This window comes from Euleptes europaea, chromosome 3 (genome assembly GCF_029931775.1).
Source record: "Euleptes europaea isolate rEulEur1 chromosome 3, rEulEur1.hap1, whole genome shotgun sequence".
Taxonomy (NCBI): Eukaryota; Metazoa; Chordata; class Lepidosauria; order Squamata; family Sphaerodactylidae; genus Euleptes; species Euleptes europaea.
The window spans coordinates 9,706,749-9,727,949 of record NC_079314.1 but is presented as its reverse complement, the minus strand read 5'-3'; the positions used below and the strand labels follow the sequence as shown (position 1 = coordinate 9,727,949).

General features: G+C 52.6%; 1 protein-coding gene across 1 annotated transcript; it reads right to left on the bottom strand.

Annotated features, from left to right (window-relative positions):
• Positions 1-5,571: 5,571 nt before the first annotated feature.
• Positions 5,572-19,348, bottom strand: PPP1R13L (protein phosphatase 1 regulatory subunit 13 like). The gene is made up of 12 exons (XM_056846201.1): positions 19,271-19,348; positions 16,512-16,642; positions 14,999-15,566; positions 14,139-14,237; positions 13,447-13,547; positions 12,513-12,924; positions 11,150-11,706; positions 10,210-10,347; positions 8,605-8,738; positions 8,284-8,450; positions 6,746-6,945; positions 5,572-5,690 (listed from the first exon to the last, which is right to left on the bottom strand). Exons 1-12 carry the CDS (start codon positions 19,323-19,325, stop codon positions 5,652-5,654), a joined length of 2,601 nt encoding a protein of 866 aa, XP_056702179.1. The 5' UTR covers positions 19,326-19,348; the 3' UTR covers positions 5,572-5,651.
• Positions 19,349-21,201: the final 1,853 nt, after the last annotated feature.

The following is a 21,201-nucleotide window of genomic DNA, read 5'->3' as shown; positions in this document are numbered from 1 at the left end:
ATATATATCTGTATCTGTATCTGTATCTATATAGACAGATACTGATGTATTTTTGTATTTTAGTTGTTTTCTTTTCTGTGTTTTGTTTTATGTATATTATAATTTTTCTTTTTTTATTACAAAAAAAATTATAAAAAATTATATATATACAATTATATATATATATATATATATAGACAGATACTGATGGATTATTGTTTCTTAGCTAGTTCAATACGTATACCTGTGCGTACGCAAGAAAATATTCTTAAACATGTTAATTTCAAAAGTAGGTAAAGGTCCCCTGTGCGAGCACCATTCCTGACCCATGGGGTGATGTCACATCCCAACGTTTTCTAGGCGGACTTTGTTTGTGGGGTGGTTTGCCAGTGCCTTCCCCAGTCACCTTCCCTTTACTCCCAGCAAACTGGGTCCTCATTTGACCGCCCTCGGAAGGATGGAAGTCGGAGTCGACCTTGAGCCGGCTGCCTGGAACCGACTTCCGTCGGGATCGAACTCAGGTCGTGAGCAGAGCTTGGACGGCAGTACTGCAGCTTACCACTCTGCGCCACAGATTATACTGATTATGAAAAGGTAAAGGTTCCCTTGTACAAGCACCGGGTCATTCCTGACCCATGGGGTGATGTCACATCCCGACGTTTTCTAGGCAGACTTTGTTTGCGGGGTGGTTTGCCAGTGCCTTCCCCAGTCATCTCCCCTTTACTCCCAGCAAGCTGGGTACTCATTTGACCGACCTCGGAAGGATGGAAGGCGGAGTCGACCTTGAGCCGGCTGCTTGAAACCGACTTCCGTTGAGATCGAACTCAGGTCGTGAGCAGAGCTTGGACTGCAGCACTGCAGCTTACCACTCTGCGCCACGGAGCGCCTTTAATGCAAAAAGCATCCTGTTAAACAGAGCTTCTGCCTGTAATGCTGAAGAGCTACAATCAGAGTAATGCATAACCTCGCTCCCTGCCATTTGGTGGTTGGCTCCACTTTTTGTGACAGTCATTTTGTGGTTGGCCCACCACCCTTTGTCAGATTTCCACACATGCCCACTGGGTCAAAAAGGTTGGGGACACCTGCTCTAGTGTAGGACAGGAAAGAAGAAGAGTCGGTTTTAATATGCCAACTTTCTCTACCACTTAAGGAAGAATCAAACCAGCTTACAATCACCTTCCCCTCCCCTCCCCACAACAGACACCCTGTGAGGTAGTTGGAAGTGAGAGAGCTCGGAGAGCTGTGACTAGCCCAAGGTCACCCAACTGGCTTCATGTGGAGGAGGGGGGAAACCCAACCCGGTTCACCAGATTAGCCTCCACCGCTCATGTGGAGGAGTGGGGAATCAAACTTGGTTCTCCAGATTAGACTCCACCACTCCAAACCACCGCTCTTAAACAGTACACCACGCTGAAAGTAGGCCAGTAGATGATGGTGGGAAGGAATTTAGGCTGTAATGGAGTCTTTGCCAAGGGAATCCCTGCCAACTCAGCTTGCACAAAAGTCTACAGAAATTACTTGTCCTCAAGCATTTTATTGTGATGTGTGGCCCGTTAGCGCCCTTGAAAGAATCAGCTCTCCCAAAGCTATTTTTCTCCTTTTTGCCTCGTAAGGCAGGCTTACTGTTTGACATGATTTGCAAGACTTGGCCATTGCTCCCAACTCATGGAAAGTTTTACCTCCGACATTTCCCGCAAGACACAAATACCTCTTTATTCTAGAGTGCCTTCTGATAGGGTTGTTCATTGATTTTGAGTTGATATTTTATGGTTGCTGTTTGCCTGACATTTGTTTTGTGATTCACTGGTTGATGTTTTGCAGTTTTAAGAGCTGGTGTTTTCTGTTTATTTAACTGCAAGCACCTTGGTTTTTGAAAGCAAAAAAGGGCTAGATACAAATAGTTGGAGTAAATAAGTGAGACTGTGCAAATGGCTCAGAACTGCTTGACGCAGACACTGATTTTCCACGTGGGTAGAGTAGAAACCTAATGTACACAATGACAGAAACTCTAGATATAACAAATAAAGCATTATCGGTTCTATTCTTAGGTCTTCAGGCAAACAGAGATGAGCAAAGATGAGCCTGTTCTTACAGATGTGCATATCCTGTGATATCACGCAATCTCACAAAATGACAAACATTTGCTTCCACGAAGCCAACAATTCGCTCAGAAGAGCAATCATTTTGTTAGCAAAGCTGTTTTGGAGCCAGGGACGACCCTGCTCCTCCCCTGTTGCACAAATACCTTTCAATTCCAGTAAACATCTCTTTCGGCACAATCCTCAAGAATCCCACCAGCTTCTGAGATTTCCCTTTATCACTCAGAAGTCTCACCCCTTTAGAACTTGGAGGCCTCATTTACCTTGGCTCCTTACTGAATCAGACCCTGGGTACATCAAAGTCAGTATTTACTCAGACTGGCAGTGGCTCTCCAGGGTCTCAGGCAGAGGTTTTTCTCATCACCTACTTGCCTGGTCCCTTTAACTGGAGATGCCGGGGATTGAACCTGGGACCTTCTGCATGCCAAGCAGATGCTCTGCCACTGAGCCACAGCCCCTTGATACAGCTGATCTGGCTACCTGGATCCACACCATGGTGACATCAGGACTAGGCTGCACCGTGCGTTGGGTCTCCCCTCAGAATCAATTTGGAAACTCCAGTTGGTGCAGAATGCCACTGCTTGGCTATTATCAGGAGCTAGATGGAACGCTTCCATTCTGCAGTCACACCACTGGCTGCCCATCAGTTACTGGGCTCAATTTAAGGTATTGGCATACCTTTGGGGTCTTGGACCCTCATATCTGTGAGACCTTCTCCCCCCCTCTGCTCTGCTGCAACAGCATCACTCTTCTGAGCAAGGCCTTCTGCAGGTGCCAACCTGCAAATGGGCAAAATCAACAACATGTACATGTTCCTCCTCTCTTGTGGCCCACACAGTATGGAATGCCCTGCCTGAGGAGGTCAGGAAGCCAGCATGGTATAGTGGTTAAGAGCGGTGGTTTGGAGCGTTGGGGTCTGATCTGGAGAACCGGGGTTGATTTCCCACTCGTCCACATGAGCAGCAGATGCTAATCTGGTGAACTGGATTTATTTCCCCACTCCTACACGTGATTCCAGCTGGGTGACCTTGGGCTAGTCACACTCTCTCAGCCCTACCTACCTCAAGAGGGTTTTTCTAGGCAGGCAATAGGGTAGCATGGTGTAGTGGTTAAAAGCAGTGGTTTGGAGCAGTGGACTCTGATCTGGAGAACCAGGTTCGATTCCCCACGCCTCCACATGAGCGGCTGAGACTAATCTGGTGAACCAGGTTGGTTTCCCCACTTTTACTCATGAAGCCAGCTGTGTGACCTTGGGCTAGTCACAGCTCTTAGAGCTCTCTCAGCCTCACCCATCTCACAGGGTGTCTGTTGTGGGAAGGGAAGGAGATTGTAAGCCGATTTGATTTTTCCTCAAGTGGTAGAGAAAGTCGACATATAAAAACCAACTCTTCTTCTTCTTCTAAAATGGTATTACAAAGTTACTTTTATACATTATTAGGCACAGTGGTCTGTGTGTGTGTGTATGTGTGTTAAGTGCCGTCAAGTCGCTTCCGACTCATGGCGACCCTATGAATGAAAGTCCTCCTCCAAAATGTCCTATCTTTGACTGCCTTGCTCAGATCTTGCAAATTGAGGGCTGTGACTTCCTTTATTGAGTCAGTCCATCTCTTGTTGGGTCTATACTGCTATGTTTAGTTTGCTGTAAGTTTGGATCCTACTATGTCATTTTTACTTCATGTCTGGTTGGTTCTACAACACTCTTTCATTGTTTATTGAATGCCCCATCCTGTTGATTTTATTAACTCGCCTGGAGTCCCAGTGAGGATGGCGGACTATAAACAACGTAAATAAAATAAATATAACAAACTATATCCTAATCCTGCTTTTGACTGCTTTGTTTTATGGTGAGTAATCTGCACTGAGTCTCAGTGTGAAACAGGCTATACATAAATATAATTTTAAAATATATGATCGAGAACTGCACCCATGAGATATCTGTCTGTCACATTACAGCAGTAGTCACCTAATCCCATCCCTGGTTTTCAGAGTGTCTCCCCTTCCTCACCCAACCCTGGGGCCAATATTCCCACCATTCACCAAGACGTTCCCGCCTGGCATTTAAACCACAAACGTCACCCAGACTTTTGTCCATCAGACCAACTTTTAATAGTACTCCCTTGCAACCCGGAGCTGGTGTTACAGATACGCGTAGAACGATGTGGCCCCACAACACTCCACAATCGCTTGCATTTGGGGACAGCTACCAGTACCACAGGAGTCATATACAAAGGCTGATTTCAAATCTATAGGAAACTAGTTAAAAAAAAACTAATTCAAAAAGCCATCCCCGTCCTTGGCTCAGCGGGATCTGCCAGGCTAGAAGCTTGTGCCCGCGAATCAGCTCTGTGCTGCCCAGGTCTGTGCCGTGGCACGCCAGCCTTGGCAAACTGACCTTCCCGGCCCCTGCCACGTCATCAGCAACAAATCAGAGCACACAAGTCAGGCGCTGCTCCTGAAGGAAAGCGCGGTCCCCTTTCACTGCGGGACAGCAGAATTGCTTTGCCCCAGGGAGGCAGGCCTCAAAGGCAGTCCGGGATGAGGGAGGCAGAACGGCCGAGCAGCACAGGCTTCTCATTCAAGCCAGAGACCCACAGAAGCCTCTGCCCTTTGTCGGCACATGAGGGCCACAAAGATCTATCACAGATCCCACTGGCAATTGCACTGCTGCTGATGAGCCAAAAGGAAGAGCTGAAGGCAAAGCAGCAGCAGGACCTGGAAGATCCTCCCCCTTCACACCATCCTGCCTGATCATACCCCTCCAGGCGGCGGAGAACAGGGCTGTCCTTCGCTTCCCTCAAGCCTCCTGCATCGACCAAGGACAGCGGCACCCTCTCCTTCACACTGACAGGGATTGCCACAGTGTGGTGGGATGCCGTCGCCTCCGTTGTCTTGCACGCCTGTGGCAGAAGAGTCCTCTTGCTGCAGTCTGGGTTGTCCCAAAAGAGGCAGATGGTGGAGCCGGCTTGCGCCAGGAGAACAGTTGCGGATGGATGCTGCAGTGCAAGGAAGCCAGGTGATCTCTGCCCCTGAGAACCAAGGCAGGCCTTATTTCTGAGCGCGCCCACCCAAGGAGTCAGGGGGGATCTATGAGCTGGGAGGGGACCCTGAAGGGGAGAACCAGGGGAATAAACAAATGCAGCAGAGGCCAAAGGGAGCCTGGGAAGGGAGCAGGGGTTTCCTGGGAAGGACATTGCCAGAGGCTCATGGAATCCTGTAGAAGTTTCACTTTCCTCAGTAGGGGGAACAATGTTAAGAGTGCCGTGTAGGACGTGTTCATACGGAAAGGAGGAGGCCAGCCCAGGATGACCTGTGCTCCCCCCTCCCCGGTTATTCTGCTCTTCTTCTTACAGCAAAGCCACGGAATCAGCCATGGAGCAAGGTGGAAAGCTTCCTGGGGCATTCGCCCCTCTCTGCAGAGTCACCCCCCCTCCGGGGCTGCCAAGGCCATCAAGAGCCCCCTGGGCAAGCAGGCGAAGTGGCAGCCAACGCCACCTGGCGCCCCAGTTTCCTGCCCAGGCATGTCTCTTGAGTTCCTTCCAGGATGGCAGCGATGGAGAGCCCGTCCCGAAAACTTTATGCTTTCTTCTGCTGGGGCCTCACCCTGGGGAAGAGCTGAGAGAAGACGGAGAAGAGAAAAAACAGGTTTGGGTTTCCACCGAACACACCCACAGAAGGCAGAGAAAGGAGCATACCAGAAATTCCCACGGCCACATTACACAAAAGAGCTTTGCTGCCGGTTAACCACATAAACAGAGCCTCACCGAGGGCCAAGAGTTTTTACAGGGTTGCCAACCATGGCAGCTCAAGAGATGTCCACGCGGTCTGCGCGTTGCTATACTGCACCATCTCCATGCCTGGCACAACGTAGGAAATTCAATGCAAGAAGACCTAGTGGCCATAACGACCTCAGATGGCTTGGAAAGGGAACTAGGCAGATTCATGGATAGCGAAGTGGTGCCTCCACATTCAGCAGCAGTGCAGTCCTGAATGACCATGGCTGGTGAGGTGCAGCAGGGGGAGGCTCTGGCCTCTTTGCCCAGCTTCTGGGATTCCCAGAGGCATCTGGTGGGCACGCTAGGAGCAGAATTCCAGCCTAGGGGGCGTGGCTCAGTGGTAGAGCATCCGCTTGGCATTCAGAAGGCCCCAGGTTCAATCCCCAGCATCTCTACTTAAAAGGATCAAGTAGTAGCTGGGGTGAAAGACCTCCACCTGAGACGCTGGACAGCCACTGCCAGTCGGAGCATATAATGGACCAAAGGTCTGATTCAGTATAAGGCAGCTTCATGTGTGTTCATGTTTGGGGAAAGGCCAGGGCTCAGTGGTAGAACATCTGCTTGGCATGCAGAAGGTCCTGGGTTCAATCCCCAGCATCTCTCGTTAAAAGCATCAGGTAGTAGGAGATATGAAAACCTTGCCCTGAGAGAAACTGTAGAGCTACTGCCAGTCTGAGTAGACAATACTGACCTTGATGGATCCAGGGTCTCATTCCGTATAAGGCAGCTTCGTGTGCTTCGTCAGACCCTGCATCTGAGCCTGCAGAGAGCTGCAGAGCCTGCAGAGAGCTCTTCTGATGTTCTGATGGTAGCAGCTGCTTTCAGGGCACCCTCCCCTCCCCCGCCCCGGATGATTTCTGGCCAGACAGCTTGGAACCCAAAGGCGATACTCACTCCAAAGTAGTTCTTGGGCACGTAGCCCTCCTGGCCATAGAGAGACGCCCACCACCAGTCCATCTCCTCCTGGCCGTCGCGGCGCAGCACCGTGACCGGTTGCCCCTCGTGGAATGACAGCTCATCGCTGAACTCGGCACTGTAGTCCCAGAGGGCGTACACCACCCCATTGTTCATCAGCCCCATGTTCTGCTCTACGTCTGCAACAAAGCGTGGGGGTCAGTGCATGACACTCAGAGCGCTCTCTGCTGCCTGCTGCCGTGTTGCAGGCAGAGAGAAAAAGAGGCAAGTGTTTTTGAAATACAATACAAAGTCTGATCTGGTGCATTCAAACTACCATTTCTCATCAGCTCCTAGGTGGCCTGCCATTGGTTGTTGTGCCACTAGTTGCTAGCAACTAAAAGCCCAGACTGGGCCCCAAACACAGGAAGCAGGGTTTTTCAACCATTTCATTTTGATATCTTGCAGGAAAATGCTGCTGCAGTCGCCATGCTTGTGGGCTTCCTTAGAGGCACCTGGTTGGCCACTGTGTGAACAGACTGCTGGATGGGCCTGGGTCTGATCCAGCAGGGCCTTTATTAGGTTCTTATTTCTTATGACTGTTGTGTTGCACAGATTTTTAAGTTTTGCATTGTTTTGTTTTACATTCAGCATATAGCTTACTGGAAGCCAGGCAAATGGGCAGGCAGAGCGAAAGAGAGAGAAGTAGTGAAGGACTGCTAAATTCCAGGGAGCTGTTCTGACCTGGGAGCCACCTGATTGACAGCTGTGGAATTCTGAGTGTGGCCAAAATCTAAGCACAGACAGAGCTTGAAGCAGCTAGCAGACCTGGGAGCTGTCCGGAGAAGATTTTCTCCTCGGGTGTTTAAATCAAAGCAACACAGTTTGAATTGTCTGATCAAGATAGGGTCAGCAACTGGGTTTTAAGGAGGGCAGTGTCTCTAGGCGTGGGGAGTGAGTCCTCGTAATTAAAGTGGGAAACAGCTCTGAAGGAAAGAGAGATCTCTAAACTACAGAGAGGGAAACCACTCTGGTGAAGTGAGTGATCCCTAGAGGGTTTCGGGGAAATGTCTCTCGAGTCAAGAGTGATCCCAGTCCAGGTTAAGGAATAAACTGGTGAAGTGGGTTTTTTTTTTACCGTTCCTAACTCCTAAAAAATGAAGAAACATTGTGTTTAAGTAAATTGTGAGTGAAAACCAAACAGAAACTGTCAAGCAAAAGAGAGCCCTCTCAGTGTGAAATCAAGCATCAAGCAGTTATAAGTGAAACTTAGCAGTACCATCTGAAACAACAAAATATCTCTCTTGTACATACATACATACATACATACATACATACATACATACATACATACATATATAAAGAGTAGGCACTTCATATATATGAAGTATATATGTATATACATAAAATGAGATCAGGTGCATTCAAACTATTGTGAATTTTCTTCTAAATGAGGCAAGCTGGAAGTCAAAATAGATGTGGCGCATGAACTGGAAGGGAGGCCGTGCCCGTTCCTCAAGCCCCAGACCGGCCCTCACCTGCCAGGTAGCTGAAACACTCATTGTAGCCGTCCCGGTAAGGGTCACACTTCTCAATGGCCATGCTCCCGTCACTGCAGGTGGTGGCAAAGATGGCCGCGCCGTGCTTGACCAGAGCGATGCAGATGGCCGTGTCGTTACAGGAGGCCGCACAGTGCAGCGGGGTCCTAAGAGGCAGGGGGTGAGACTAGTAAAGGGGGGGCTGAGCAGTTCATACGGCGGGCAGCGGGGGTCCTGTCGTCAGATGGGAAGCTGCCTCTTTGACTGGGCGGGTGGGGGGCAACAGGAAGGCACGCCCTCCCCCCGTTCTCTGAGACTCACCACCCGTGGCTGTCGGGAGAGTTGACGTTGGCCCCGATGTTGATGAGGAAGTCCACGATGTTGTAGTTGGCACCGCAGATGGCATTGTGGAGTGCCGTAATCCCTTCGTCATTTGGCTGGCTAGGGTCATTCAGCTGGGGGTGGGGAGTAATTTAAGATAGGGGAGCAAGAGGAACCGTAAGAAGGAGGAACAATTTGAAAACCCTCATCTACAAAATCCAGCCCCCACCCCCCTGCCAGGATCCTCTAAGGCAGCTCTCAGGGGCTTTGCCTTGAGCTGCATCTCAACTGCTTTCGCCCCCTCTTGCCTCCTGGAGCAAGGGCCGCCCTCATCAGGCTTTCCTTTTCCTCCTAGTGTTTTTACAGAGTTGCCCTTTCCTGCACACCAGGGTCAGACCCCCTGCCTTGTCTGCGGGTGCCCCAATTTTGCTGCTTTTCCAATTGGTGTGAACACCTAAGGTTGCCTGATACCGCACTAGGTATTGGCTGTACCGCACTAGGTATTCCCACCGATGTATTCAGAGTTTGAAACTGTTATAAAAAATACTGTTCGTACTTTGTTTGGCCCCTTTAGCTGTGAAGATGTCTTCCAACCATTTTTTGCCGTGGCATCCAAAAACCCTTTTAAAGTGATGTTTTTTATAACATTTCCAAACTCTTGATACATCGCTGGGAATACCTAGTGCGGTAACAGTCTGAGTTAGCCCACAGATCTACCTGCCTGAGTGATGTCTCTTCTGATTGGCAGGGGCTGTACTGGGACTCTGGCTCCAAGATCTTTACGAGACCCGTTAACTAGAAATGCAGGCCACAGATGGGGCTTCTGCATCCCAGCAGAGGCCCTGCTGCAGAGCTGAGACCCCCTCCCCAAAGAAGCTGTTTGCAGATTGGGATTCAAATCCTTGGCTAGAGAGATCTCAGGAGCAGAGAACCCATGTGGGGGGGTCCTTCTGGACCACCACTCGATTATTTGATAAGTCAGGTTATGAAATTTAGCTGCAAGTTTTTAAAACCATGGTGGTCATTCATCAGGAAAAGCCCCCCGGAAAACAGGCAAACCAAGGCTGACCAGGTGCCTAATTTCAAGGGGACTGTGGCATTTCCCTCCCCCCCACAGTTTTATTTAAACTTTATTTTATGCCAGTATCAACCTCTTTTTGGGGTCTGATCCCTCTTTGGGGCAAGATGCCAAATGATACACTAACAGGAACTGAGAAAAAGAAAACCTAGAAAGTTCAAAACCACCGCCAGAAAGGCAGGCACCAAACCATTCGCAAATTAGGGACCCATAAAAAGAAAACCTAACTGCCAAGTCATCTTATTTTTTGAGGTCTTTTCTTATATTCCCTTGGCATAACTTTTTTTAACATCGTGCCCTGACTGTGTGCATATCCCCTAACAAAGCTTGCCATTAAAACTTTTAGTAAAGTGCTACAGCCAAAACAGCTCGGGAAATAATCAAGCCGGCCTCTTGCCAGTCTTGCCCCACTGGCAAAAGTTTGCCATCAGCTGAACATAAAAGTTCACAACTCTACTTCCAGCCAAGAAACCCCCCGGCCTCAATCCATCCCAGCTCAGCCACTCCCGGCAACTGCGCCATCTCACCTGCACCACAGCCTCCTTCACCACGTCCAACTCGCCAGTCAGAGCTGCGTCCAGAAGGAGAACCAGGGGGTTGAGGCGGGCCCTCTGCTTCAGCCGCTTCCGTGGAGAGGAGACTTTGCGCAGGGCCGAGCGTTTCTCCTGCACGCAAACCAGGGGAGGGAGACCATCAGAGAGAAGGCAACAAAGCATATGGACCCCACACGCTTCACACTGGGGCTGAACAGCAGGCGAACCTTCACAGCTGTTAGTCCAGGAGCTGGCGAAGGAGTTGTAAGTCCCTGAGCGTGTACAGAGTGCATTGCCCTCCCCGTATAGACTAAGAGTGGGAGAAGACAAGCACCAACATGCTCCTTGCAGAAACAAAGCATTGCCAATATATACCCAGGGAACGTGTCGTGTGGATGGGAAAGGTCTTGGGGATTTTGTTTATTTGTTAAATTTATAACCCGCCCTCTCCGGGCAAGGCCAGGCTCAGGGAGGGTAACAACATTAAAACAACATAACAATAAAACACATTAAAACCATAAAATATCATTCTAAAATTATTTGTAAAATCGTTAACACAAAGAGCCGTATAATATGGTGCCTGCTAGAGCAAAGTGCCTATACCAGGTGAGACCTTCCAACTGGGTCGGCAACCCCCACCCATAATCCAGTAAATAGTTGTAAATAAGGGGCGGGAGGGTGTAGGGAGGCCAGCACTGATATTACCTGCAGCTGTCCTCAATCGTAGGCCTGGTGGAACCTCTTTAAGGTCCCGCAGGGCCCTGATGTCGCCAGGCAGAGAATCCCACCAGGCAGGAGCCAGGGCCGAGAAAGCCCTGGCTCTCGTTGAGGACAGCCGCGCACTCTTAGGGCCAGGGACCACCAACAGATTTTGATCAGCAGAGGGCAACGCTCTTCGGGGGATGTACGAGGGTCCCAGACCGTGCAGACTTACCAGGCTGTGCACAGGAGAGATCATTGCTGGACTCTCTGGCATGTCTGGAATGAAAGGCACTGGTGTGGCAATCAGGGGGCTTTGGGGGGGCGGCGCAGGCGCTGGAGCCAGGGAAGTCCCGGGCACCTTCTGCTCGGAGGCCTCGCTGATGGGCACAAGATCTGCCTGCAGGGCTGCTTCCCCCACCAGCACGGCCTCCTCCCTGCGGGGATGGTGGTGGAAGAGGCGGCTGATGATCTGCTGGTATTGCTTCTTGTGGGTGGGGGGCAGAGCCACGCTGGGGCACTGCTCCATGGAACCACGCCGCTTCAGGGGCCGGGGCATCTCTGCCAGGACGCGGGCCACCTCCTCGAACTCAGGCACCTTCTGGGCTTCGGGGGGGAGGACTGGCTGGAGTCGGGTGGGGCTGAGAGGGCGGGCGACCTCGTCCACCTCCGTGGGCTCGATGCCCGGCAGGAGGCTTTCCAGTTCTGGCTCCGTCTCGCCAGTCAGCAGGGTGATTGGTACCACGCGGGCAGGCTCGGCTGGCACCTCCAAGGGCACGGGTCTGCTGTTGCCTAGTGACAGTGACAAGAAGATCACCAACAGAGTTTACTCCCCAGAAAAAGATACCATGAATCTCGATGAATGTCTTGCCGTCCAGTTCCAGCAGCTGACAGCAGCCACTCTGTCACAGGGATGAGCCCCCGGAGACTAACTTATCCATATACTTGAGCTGGAAAGGTCCCATCTGTTAACAGAGTTCTAACTGAACAGGTGGGGAGATATTGGCGGGATGTTAGGAAAAACTATTTAACACTAAGGGCAGTTCAGTGGTGGGATCGGTTGCCCAGGGATGTGGGGGGTGTCTCCCTCCTTGGAGGTGTTAAAGCAGAGGCTGGACACTTATTTGTCAGGGATGCTTTAGGTCAGCCTGCTGCAGGGGGGTGGACTAGATGGTCTTTAGTCCCCTTCCAACTTTTTGATTCTATGATTCTAATCTGAACTGAAAAACGAATGACCGTTAATAATATCTGGAAATCTTTTCGTACACACAGACCCCTTTTTCCCTTCCCGGGCTGAGGAAGGGCTCTGTCGGACCGCAAAGGCTGCACTTGAAACACGATTTAAGTGTTGAGACCGGAAGCCTGCAAGCGGGGACCTGTCTCTGTCCCTGCTTTGACATATTTCCATCTCAAGTCAACAAAAACCAGAGGCCCAGAAGCGACCGTTTGCCTGGAGCTATTTATGCTCTGCTCAGGGGATGGGATGCCGCTCTCAGCACCAGGCGTGCCTTTTGAAAGCACAGACTCCACTTTGCTCCCCGATGTGGCCTAGCTCAGCACCCCCAGGGCCTGTGCCCCCCGCATCAGAGGTCACTCACCTTCGCTCCCAGACTGTGCCATCCGCAAGTGATGCTGGGCTGGTGTGAGGGGCTGCTGCTGCAGCATCTGCTTTTGCAGGGAACGGAGGAACAGCGGGGATCCCGGAGGCCCCTGGGAGAGGGGGAGCTTTGTGCCCGAGGCCCCGTACTCCCAGAAGGCGTTCTGCAGCCTGAAGATCATGGAGAGGGGCAGGGGCTTGTGACGTTTGGGGCGGCTGCCCTGGGGGCTGGGGGGCGGCATGGGGATACGAGAGATGGGCTGCTGGGCAAACTGCCAGTTCCGGGGCAGGGTGCCTGTCTGGTTGGCAGGGAGGGACCGGCGGAAGGAGCTCTCGGAGCGGCGCTCACTGGCCAGTGGGGAAACCTTGTAGTTCCGCGGCAAAGTGGAGCTGTGCATCCCATAATGCTCCTCCTAGGGAGGAGAAGCAAAAGGTGAGTTCACAGATACACACATGAATACAGGGAAGCTGTCTTATACTGAATCAGTCCATAAAGGTCAATATTGTCTACTCAGACTGGTAACGGCTCTCCAGGGTCTCCAGCAGAGAAGGGTCTTTCCCGTTACCTACTGCCTGGTTGTTTTAATTGGAGAGGCTGGGGATTGGACCTGGGACCTTCTGCATGCCAAGCAGAGGCTCTTCCACTGAGATGCAGCTCCCCTCCCCACCCACACACCATTTCTGGCTAGGAGACTAGAAATTCCTCCCCAACCAACCAACACACCCACTTCCTTTAAATGATGGATTCCCTGCCAAGACATTTTGATGCCCAAGGGAGAGGACCCAAATGTACGCTTCCACTAAATATTCCTCTTGACATCCTACTTTTGCCCTGTTTCTGGGGCTCCTCACAGGTCATGATCCAGGGGACGTCTCCCTATACAAACCGCATGGAAATAAACCAGAGCCATACAAGAGTAGGATACCCTACTCACCTTTCCTTGCCCAACGCTCCCACTGTCTAAACTCGATTCCCTCCAAGGAGCCAGTGGTAACCCTGCCCCACTCTGGCGGAGCCCCCCGTGAGGGTCTCCTCCTGTAAAAAGAAACACCGTTGTTGGAGACAGCGTGCCCCAGGGGCATCTTACCCACTTACACATGAACACACTACTGAATCAGACCCTTGGTCCATCAAGGTCAGTATTGTCTACTCTGACTGCCAGCAGCTCTCCAGGGTCAGGCAAGGGTCTTTCACATCACCTACTTGCCTAGTCCCTTTAACTGGAGATGCCGGGGATTGAACCTGGGACCTTCTGCATGCCAAGCAGATGCTCTACCACTGAGCCTCTGAGCCACGGCCCCCTTACCTTACTCAGAGGGATGGGACCTTCCCTCTCTCCTCAAGACACCTCTGGGATGTGAAGCCAACCAAAGACTGCCTTCAGCCCCTTTTTGCTCTCCTTGCCACTTTTATTTATTTCCTCTAGTTACATCCTGCCTTTCTCTCCAAAGTGGCTTACATCTCCTCTCTGCTTTATCCTCACAACAACTCTGTGAGGTGGGTTCAGCTGAGAGAGTGTGACTGGCCCAAGGTCACCCAGCAAGCTTCCAAGACAGAGTGGGATTTCGAGCCTGGGTCTCTCCGATCCAAGTCCGACAGTTTAACCACACAGGTTTCCATACTCACTTTCATAGCTGACCGGGTGGGACGGCTTTTTCTCATACGCCACATCCAGATCAGATTCGTTCCACCCTTTCTGAGCTCTCCTCCGAATCACCAAATCGTCTACAGAAGGAAAGACAGGCAGTTGGTGCTTTTATGGCAGCAGAACCAGAGTCAGACCCCTGTGGGCCTTAAACAAATCTCTGAACAGGGAGAGAGAAACTTTGCCAGCCAGATCAGCACAGATCTTGCTACTCTGCACATATGAGGCAGCTTCCCACCAAGAGAGGAACCCGGTAGAAAATAAAAGATGGCTCCACCTATGCCAGCTTAAAATGCACTCCCAGTTACTTTGGCAGCAGCCACCACCACAGCACAAGGATTTACAGTGTGTTGCTGAAGCCGTGGCAATCATGTTTTGGCTGGCTCTGCCTCCTGTGGCAGCCATTTTGTTGCTGTGCCCACCATGCCATGCCAGAATCCCAAATGCGCCCACAGGCTCAAAAAGGTTGGGGACCCCCGTCATAAGGGCTAGGAACTTGCTTTGTTTTTAAAGAGTGGATGCTTGGATTTTTAGAAAACTATGGCTCCCTCAGCAATAATCTCCTTGGTTACTTTTTCCCAAAGCATAAAAAGAACATCTCCACCCAGGGATGCCAACTCCGGGTAGGAAAATTACTAGAGACTGGGGGGTGGAGCCAGTGGAGGGACCTCAGCAGGGTATAATGCCACAGAGACCACCCTCCAAAGCAGCCATTTCCTCCAGGGGAACTGATCTCTGTCGTCTAGAGACCAGTTGTAATTCCAGGAGATCTCCAGGCCTCACCTGGAGGTTGGCAACCCTAACTCTACCCTGTAAGCTGCAGTACATATCTAGCCTTTACCTTGAGCCCGGAAGGGTGGGAAGCCGCTCGGCATGGAAGGGTACATGCTGTGGTTTTCATACGGTGGAGGCAGAGGCGGCCGCGGAGATGGCGTTCGGTCTACAAAAAACGTCGGAGACTCGGAGCCCTCTGAGGGCAGCCGCGGAGACCCAGCTCGGCCCATCGGCCCGGTATAGGGCTTGTAATCGTACTGGCGCTCCAAGGATCCAGCTGACCGGAGGAAGCGAGGAGAGGCCGGATGGCCCGTGGAGCTGGGCACCGACTCGTAAGGGACCGGCAGCACCTTCGGCCGGGGGGACGAGGTTCGGTCCAGGTCCGATTGGAGGAAGATGGAAGGCCGTGGGGAGGTGGGCCGGCCCAGCGTGGACTTGGCTGGGAGGAGCTGGTTGGGTGAGGAGCCGTAGGAAGCCCCCGGCGAGAAACTGGCAGCGTTCTCGCTGAAGGCATAGGAGGAAGAGTAGTTCTCGGCTGAGTCCAGGGAAGCGCTCTTCCAAGGGGAGACGGTGATGGGGACCGTCCTGCCCGGTGTGTCTTGCGAGGGCCAGGGGCTGGTGCTGAGCCTGTCCCCCTGCCAAAAGCAGAGAGAAAGGGGTGAAGGGCAACCCATGGCTGTGGGAAAGGTCGCAGCCAAAGCCGAACGCACATGACCTGGGGCATAAGTGGCTGCTCCCATCGACCCCGCCTGGGGCTGGCCAACAGCCACCTACCTGTTTCTTTTTCCCTCTTTGCCCCACCCTTTCTCCCAGGAAGACCAGCACATTACATGGCTCCCCCACCCCTCATTCTGTCCAACAATTCTGTAAGCTAGCTTAGGCTGAGAGCAAGCGGCTGTCCCGAAGCCACCCATGGCTGAGTGGGGATTTGAACCCAGGTCCCCAAGATCCTAGTCCAGCACCCCCCACTGCCTTTCTTTCTCCGCACCTTCCTAGGGTATCACCATCCCCTTGCCTCAGGCCTGACTGTCCAACAACCAGGAAGTCGGGGGGGTGGGAGGAGAAAGAAGAGCTAAGGAGCCCGTCTCCATCAGGGGTGTTCCAAGAAAATTTGTGTAGCATATGAAACTATGGTAGCCGTGCTAGATGACCCACACATACCATTTGGGGGCACTTCACACTGATTTACGTGGTACCACATAATCCAAGTTCCAGACCAAGGGCTTGTGGGCAAAACGGGCCAGATCACAAGGCAGCCGGTCGCCCGAGATTGAGCATCCAAGATTCCCAAACTCAGCGGCCTCTGGCCATCCCACATGACTCAGCAGCCTCTGGCCATCCCACATGACTCAGCGGCCTCTGGCCACCCCACATGACAGCAGGAGATCAGCATGCATCCCATGAAGCTGCAAAGCACCTCCTGAGCACATGGTGCAAATTCTGGCCTCCCTGCCAAACTCTGGGATTTGCCTGCCCGCTCCCTTCCTCTGTCCCCCCCCCATGCTGCTCCAGTCCCCCTCCACCCCCGAAGCAGCTGCATTCTGGCAAGGCCGCTGTCCCTTGTCCTCCCCGTGCCATACCTTCTGTGGCACGCCGGGCTGCCCGGGGCTGCCCGTCCAGAGCGACTCCAGCTGCTTGGAGAGCTCGTCCACCTTTGCGGCTGCCGTGTCCAGCTCCACCTGTTTGAGGTCCATGTGCTTGGAAGCCAGAGCTGTGAAAAAACAGGGACATGTTCTGGACCCCTCGTGTGCCAAGCAGGGTTCGATATACACTCCCCTCTCGGGGGAAGGAAGATGCATGCCCCTGTCCCAGGCCTGTTTCCTAAGCAGGGTTGTCCTCCAGTATAGTCAACAGAGAGACCGTCGAAACTCTGTGACAGGGGTCCCCAACCTTTTTAAGGCTGTGAGCACCTCTGGAATTTTAAGGGGGTGTGTGTTATGAGCACCACCCCAAAATCGCTTCCAACTCTAAAGGTGTGCCTCAGGAGGGGGAGCCAAAAGGAATTGCTTTTGCCCCACACCTCCTGGGAAGAAGGAAATACTGAAGGAGAAATGGAACCACACACTGACCAAGGAAATGTGCTCACCAGTCTCCCTCGTCCTCCAGGAGAAAAACTCTTTCGGTTGAACGAGGGAAGCCAAAAACAAGCCCTGCCGTACAATTACCCCATCCAGTTTCTGAAAGGCTTGGTGGATACCACAGTGCCTACAGGCACCACATTGGGGAACCATCCTCTACAGCCTAATTTTATGTACCACAACTTCCCATGCAAAGTTAGCTCTATTTTCTTCCTTTGGGGCCATCTTGATTGCTGGAAAATAAAAGGGGGAAAAATAAATCTGTTCCCATATTTCCCAAACCGAGGAGTGCGTCCTGCTGAGGACACAGAGGGGACCGTTGGGAATGCCTTCTGGGAAGAGAGGCTCTCTCCGTAAACACAGGGCTGGGTGTGGCTGCTGCAGTATCTGGCACGTGCACAGGAAGACACAATGTCCCTGCAGTGCGGGCCCAGCCCTCCCTCTTTCCTCACAAGGCACAGGGCCATTATGTAAGCTGCCTGTAAAGGGCCTAGCCCCAGGCCCAGGGCACTCTCCAGGCTGAAAAGGCAGCTGAAAAACATTTGCTGTTTCTCCAAGGAGGTGGGGGGGAGCCACACAGAAGACCCTGTATATGCCAGCAAGCCGCACCCCACCCCCTTGTCCCAGTTTCTCCTTCCAAGAAGAATTTGGGATCCACTGAATGAGCTGGCCATGGCAGAGGACAACCGTCTGACCAGCGTTCCAGATATGCCTTCAAGGAGCATTTCTTTGCTGCTCAGTGAGGAAGGGGAGAACTCATGGGGGATGGCCAGCAAATTGTCTTGTCAGTGAGCCACTGTGGAGGGGGCCGCTCAACGGGTGTGTGCTACCAAGGGGCACTTCTTCGCTTGCCCTTTCCTCAAACTGCAGGGGAAATTGGAAGAGGAGAACTGTGCCTCTCCTCCCTCACCGACAGCCCGGCACAAAGACTCCCCGCAGCGGATTTGGTGTGCATTTTCTTTGGATGCTCCAGTACTTTCCCATCGCTGCTGCAGCTGCATCTTGTTAATATTGGTCTCTGCTTTGAGCAACCCTCCGAGTGGAAAAGCAGGTTTGGTCTGCAGTAAACAAAACTGAAGCGGGGCCAGTTGGACCAGGCAGGGCAGATTTGGCTCCCGGGCAGGCCGTCCCCAACGTCCACCCGTCTCACGTCGGCAGCTGTTGCCAAACAAAGTCCAGGGCTTCTCTCCGCCAGTCAGAGAAAGGGCTCACATTTCTTCTTCACATCTGAAAGCGTTTACTCCACTGGCAGCCAGGCATGGAGCAAACCAAATAGATTTGGGGAGGCACCAGCAAAGCCAATCGCCGTTATCTTTTCGAGATGCCAGACTGTTTCCCTTCACTTTTTGCCTCACAACTGCCTTTCGAGGTGGGCCAGGCAGAGACAGACCCAAGACTGACTAGAAAGCATCAAAGCTGAGAAGAGCTCTAGGGCCCTGCCAGGTATCGCCCCACTTGGAAATACACACACACTTACTCCTGCGTCCCTACTTGTCTATGGGTTGAAGTCAGGTGGACCTCGGCACACATCTACGGGACCGATGACCCGTTGACTCCCTGACCTGATCTGGGGGGGGGTCTACTCCTCAGAGATCACCGCAGTCCAGGCCCAAGGGAGAGGGGAGAAACAAGAGAGACGTTGGCGCAATATTGACTCATGCCACGTTACAAATCACACGGCGACATTTTGCACGACCCCTGCTCTGTGGAAGAAGACAGTTTCAGAGGGTAGCTGTGTTGTTCTGCAGTAGAGGAGCTAGATTCGAGTCCAGCAGCACCTTAGAGACCAAGAAGATATTCGGGGTATGAGCTCTGGAGTCACAGCTCTTGTATCTGACGAAGGGAGCCATGACTCTCAAAAGCTCATACCCTGAAAGTCTTGTAAGCTTTAAAGGTGCTGCTGGGCTCGTACCTGGCTGCTTTTTCCAAGGCAGCTTCGACCCCAGAGAGGTGGAGCCAGGCTACAGAAGCCACTCTGCCATGAACACATAAAGCTGCCTTCTACTGAATCAGACCATCAAGGTCCATCAAAGTCAGTCTTGTCTACTCAGACCGGCAGCGGCTCTCCAGGGTCTCAGGCAGAGGTCTTTCACATCACCTACTTTAACTGGAGATGCCAGGGATTGAACCTGGGACCTTCTGCATGCCAAGCAGATGCTCTACCACTGAGCCACAGCCTCTCCCCGCAGCATCAGAGAACACCCATGGCCCCATCCCAAGGAGCCTTCCAGGAATGGCCGGACTACCCCCCCACAACTTACACTGGAAGTTGAGATCCAGGATGGCCCGGGCATCACTGACGTCTTCGCTCGCCATGCTTGCAACAGGTGGTTTCGCCTCTGATGCCGCCAGCTGCCAATGCCTCAGGTGTCGCGGGGACCTAGGGGGATGAACCACCTCCATGACTGGCACCCAGAGACAGTCGCCTTCCTAGACAGTCCCCCATGATCTCACCCGACACCCCGCCATAACTTGGCCTCCCCCCTCACGCCTGCTACTCCTGCCCAAGCTGTCTTCAAAAGGCAGCCTTTGTGAGTCGCAGTTCTATAAACGGGCTGCCGTGCCAGGTTTCCCTGGGCGGGGCTGGGAAAGAGGCACCGCTCCTGACTCAGGGCGCTTGCGTAATAGGAGAAACTGAGCAGAAGCCGGCAGGAGACACCTGGGAAGGCCACGGGACCCAGGCAGGAAGAAGCCAAACACGGCCTGCCCTTGAAACACCGGGCGGGGCCGAGCAGGCGAGGTGGAGGAACCCCGGATCTGCCAACAAAACGGACTGGCATGTCTTCTTCCTGTGTCTGGAGCCAGGCTGGGTGGCGAGGCAAACAGTCCAGTTCTGATGTAACAGGCTCTGGCTGGGCACCCAGAATGCCCGACGGGTCCCCTGGGGGATCGCTGGCAGGGGATCGCTGGACACCCACTCCATGCCCATTTTAAGACCAGTGTGGCTGTCCACTTGCAGGATTCCCAGAACAGGTTTTCTTTCCTTGTGGAAGTCCCAGCCACCAGGGAGCCACAAGCATCTGCTAAAAGCCGCAAAATGGGACCAAGTGTGGTTTGCAGGGAGCGCCCCCCCAAAGGCTGCCAGTCTGCCCCATCACCAGTTTGTCTTCCTCTGCACCACCCTCGAAAAGAATTCTGGGACGACGCCAGGCCCAGATTGAACAACAGGCCGGCTAATGAGCTATTAGTCAGGGCTAATTCTGGCTTGCCTGGTAGATTTTTACAGGGGTGCCAACCAGATGGAAAAAAATCCCTCGCCTGGTGAGTCAGCCCATTTCTGTGGCCCAAAATGCTGGGGCACGCCCCCCCCCCTCCCCAAGGCTCTCAACTCTCCCTGTCTGCATTTGGACTGTAAGCTCCTCAGGGCGGAGGGCGGCCTTGGATCTGCGTCATGCTTACGCAGACAGGCGCAACGTAAACCATGACGGAAACAGATAGCACCCGCTTTGGATCCCAGGGCCGGGAGAAAGAGCCCGCTCCACCGCAGGGAGCCTCTGCACAGTTCTCTGCTGACGTTAAACAATCCCCGCACGTTAAAATCCTCAGGTGAGGAGTCCTCACCGAATACTTGGGAGAACCCACTCACCAGCCCCCCTGGCCTCGCAAAAAAACCCCGCCTGTTTCTAGGCAATGATGAAAAATGGCGTTCACTTATTTTCTTGTCTAAATAGTTTAAAAAACAGCTAAATAAATAAATAAAGCAGGGCAGTGGTTGAATTCGCCCCGCTTGTGCCCTCGAAAAACCCGAGCCTTCCTGGAAACTATGCAAATCTATACAAATGCAATCACATCATTATCTCCGGCTCAGTAAAAGCCAGCCAGGGAACTGGCCTGAAGGTCTTTAGGCTGCTGACACCCAACTGTAACCAAGGACGAACTTTGCAGGCCTGGCGCAATCTGCCCTCCGAGAAAGAATCTGGCAACTGAACATGCCAGGACTGCTCCCTACACGTGGAGGCCCCTCCCCACCAAGCCCCGGCCCGGAGAACCTGCGCCTCTTCAGAGCCCACCTAGCCAGACAGCCAGGAAGGGAAGCCACGGCAGTTCAGGGCAGGCGCTTTGGCTACACAGTGGAGAAGTACTCTGCACATGCTCACAGGCATTCCTCTTAGGGTTGCCAACCTCCAGGTAGTAGCTGGAGCTCTCCCGCTATTACAACTGATCTCCAGCTGATAAGAGATCAGTTCACCTG

Bases quoted from the DNA above. Each gene is read 5' to 3' on its own strand.
- PPP1R13L (XM_056846201.1), bottom strand. From the start codon at position 19,325: ATGGCGAGCGAAGACGTCAGTGATGCCCGGGCCATCCTGGATCTCAAC. The intron at 11,707-12,512 runs GTGAGTGACCTC...CACTGTCACTAG, and splicing joins GGCACAGTCTGGGAGCGAAG to GCAACAGCAGACCCGTGCCC. The intron at 8,451-8,604 runs GTGAGTCTCAGA...CCTGCCTCTTAG, and splicing joins TCTCCCGACAGCCACGGGTG to GACCCCGCTGCACTGTGCGG.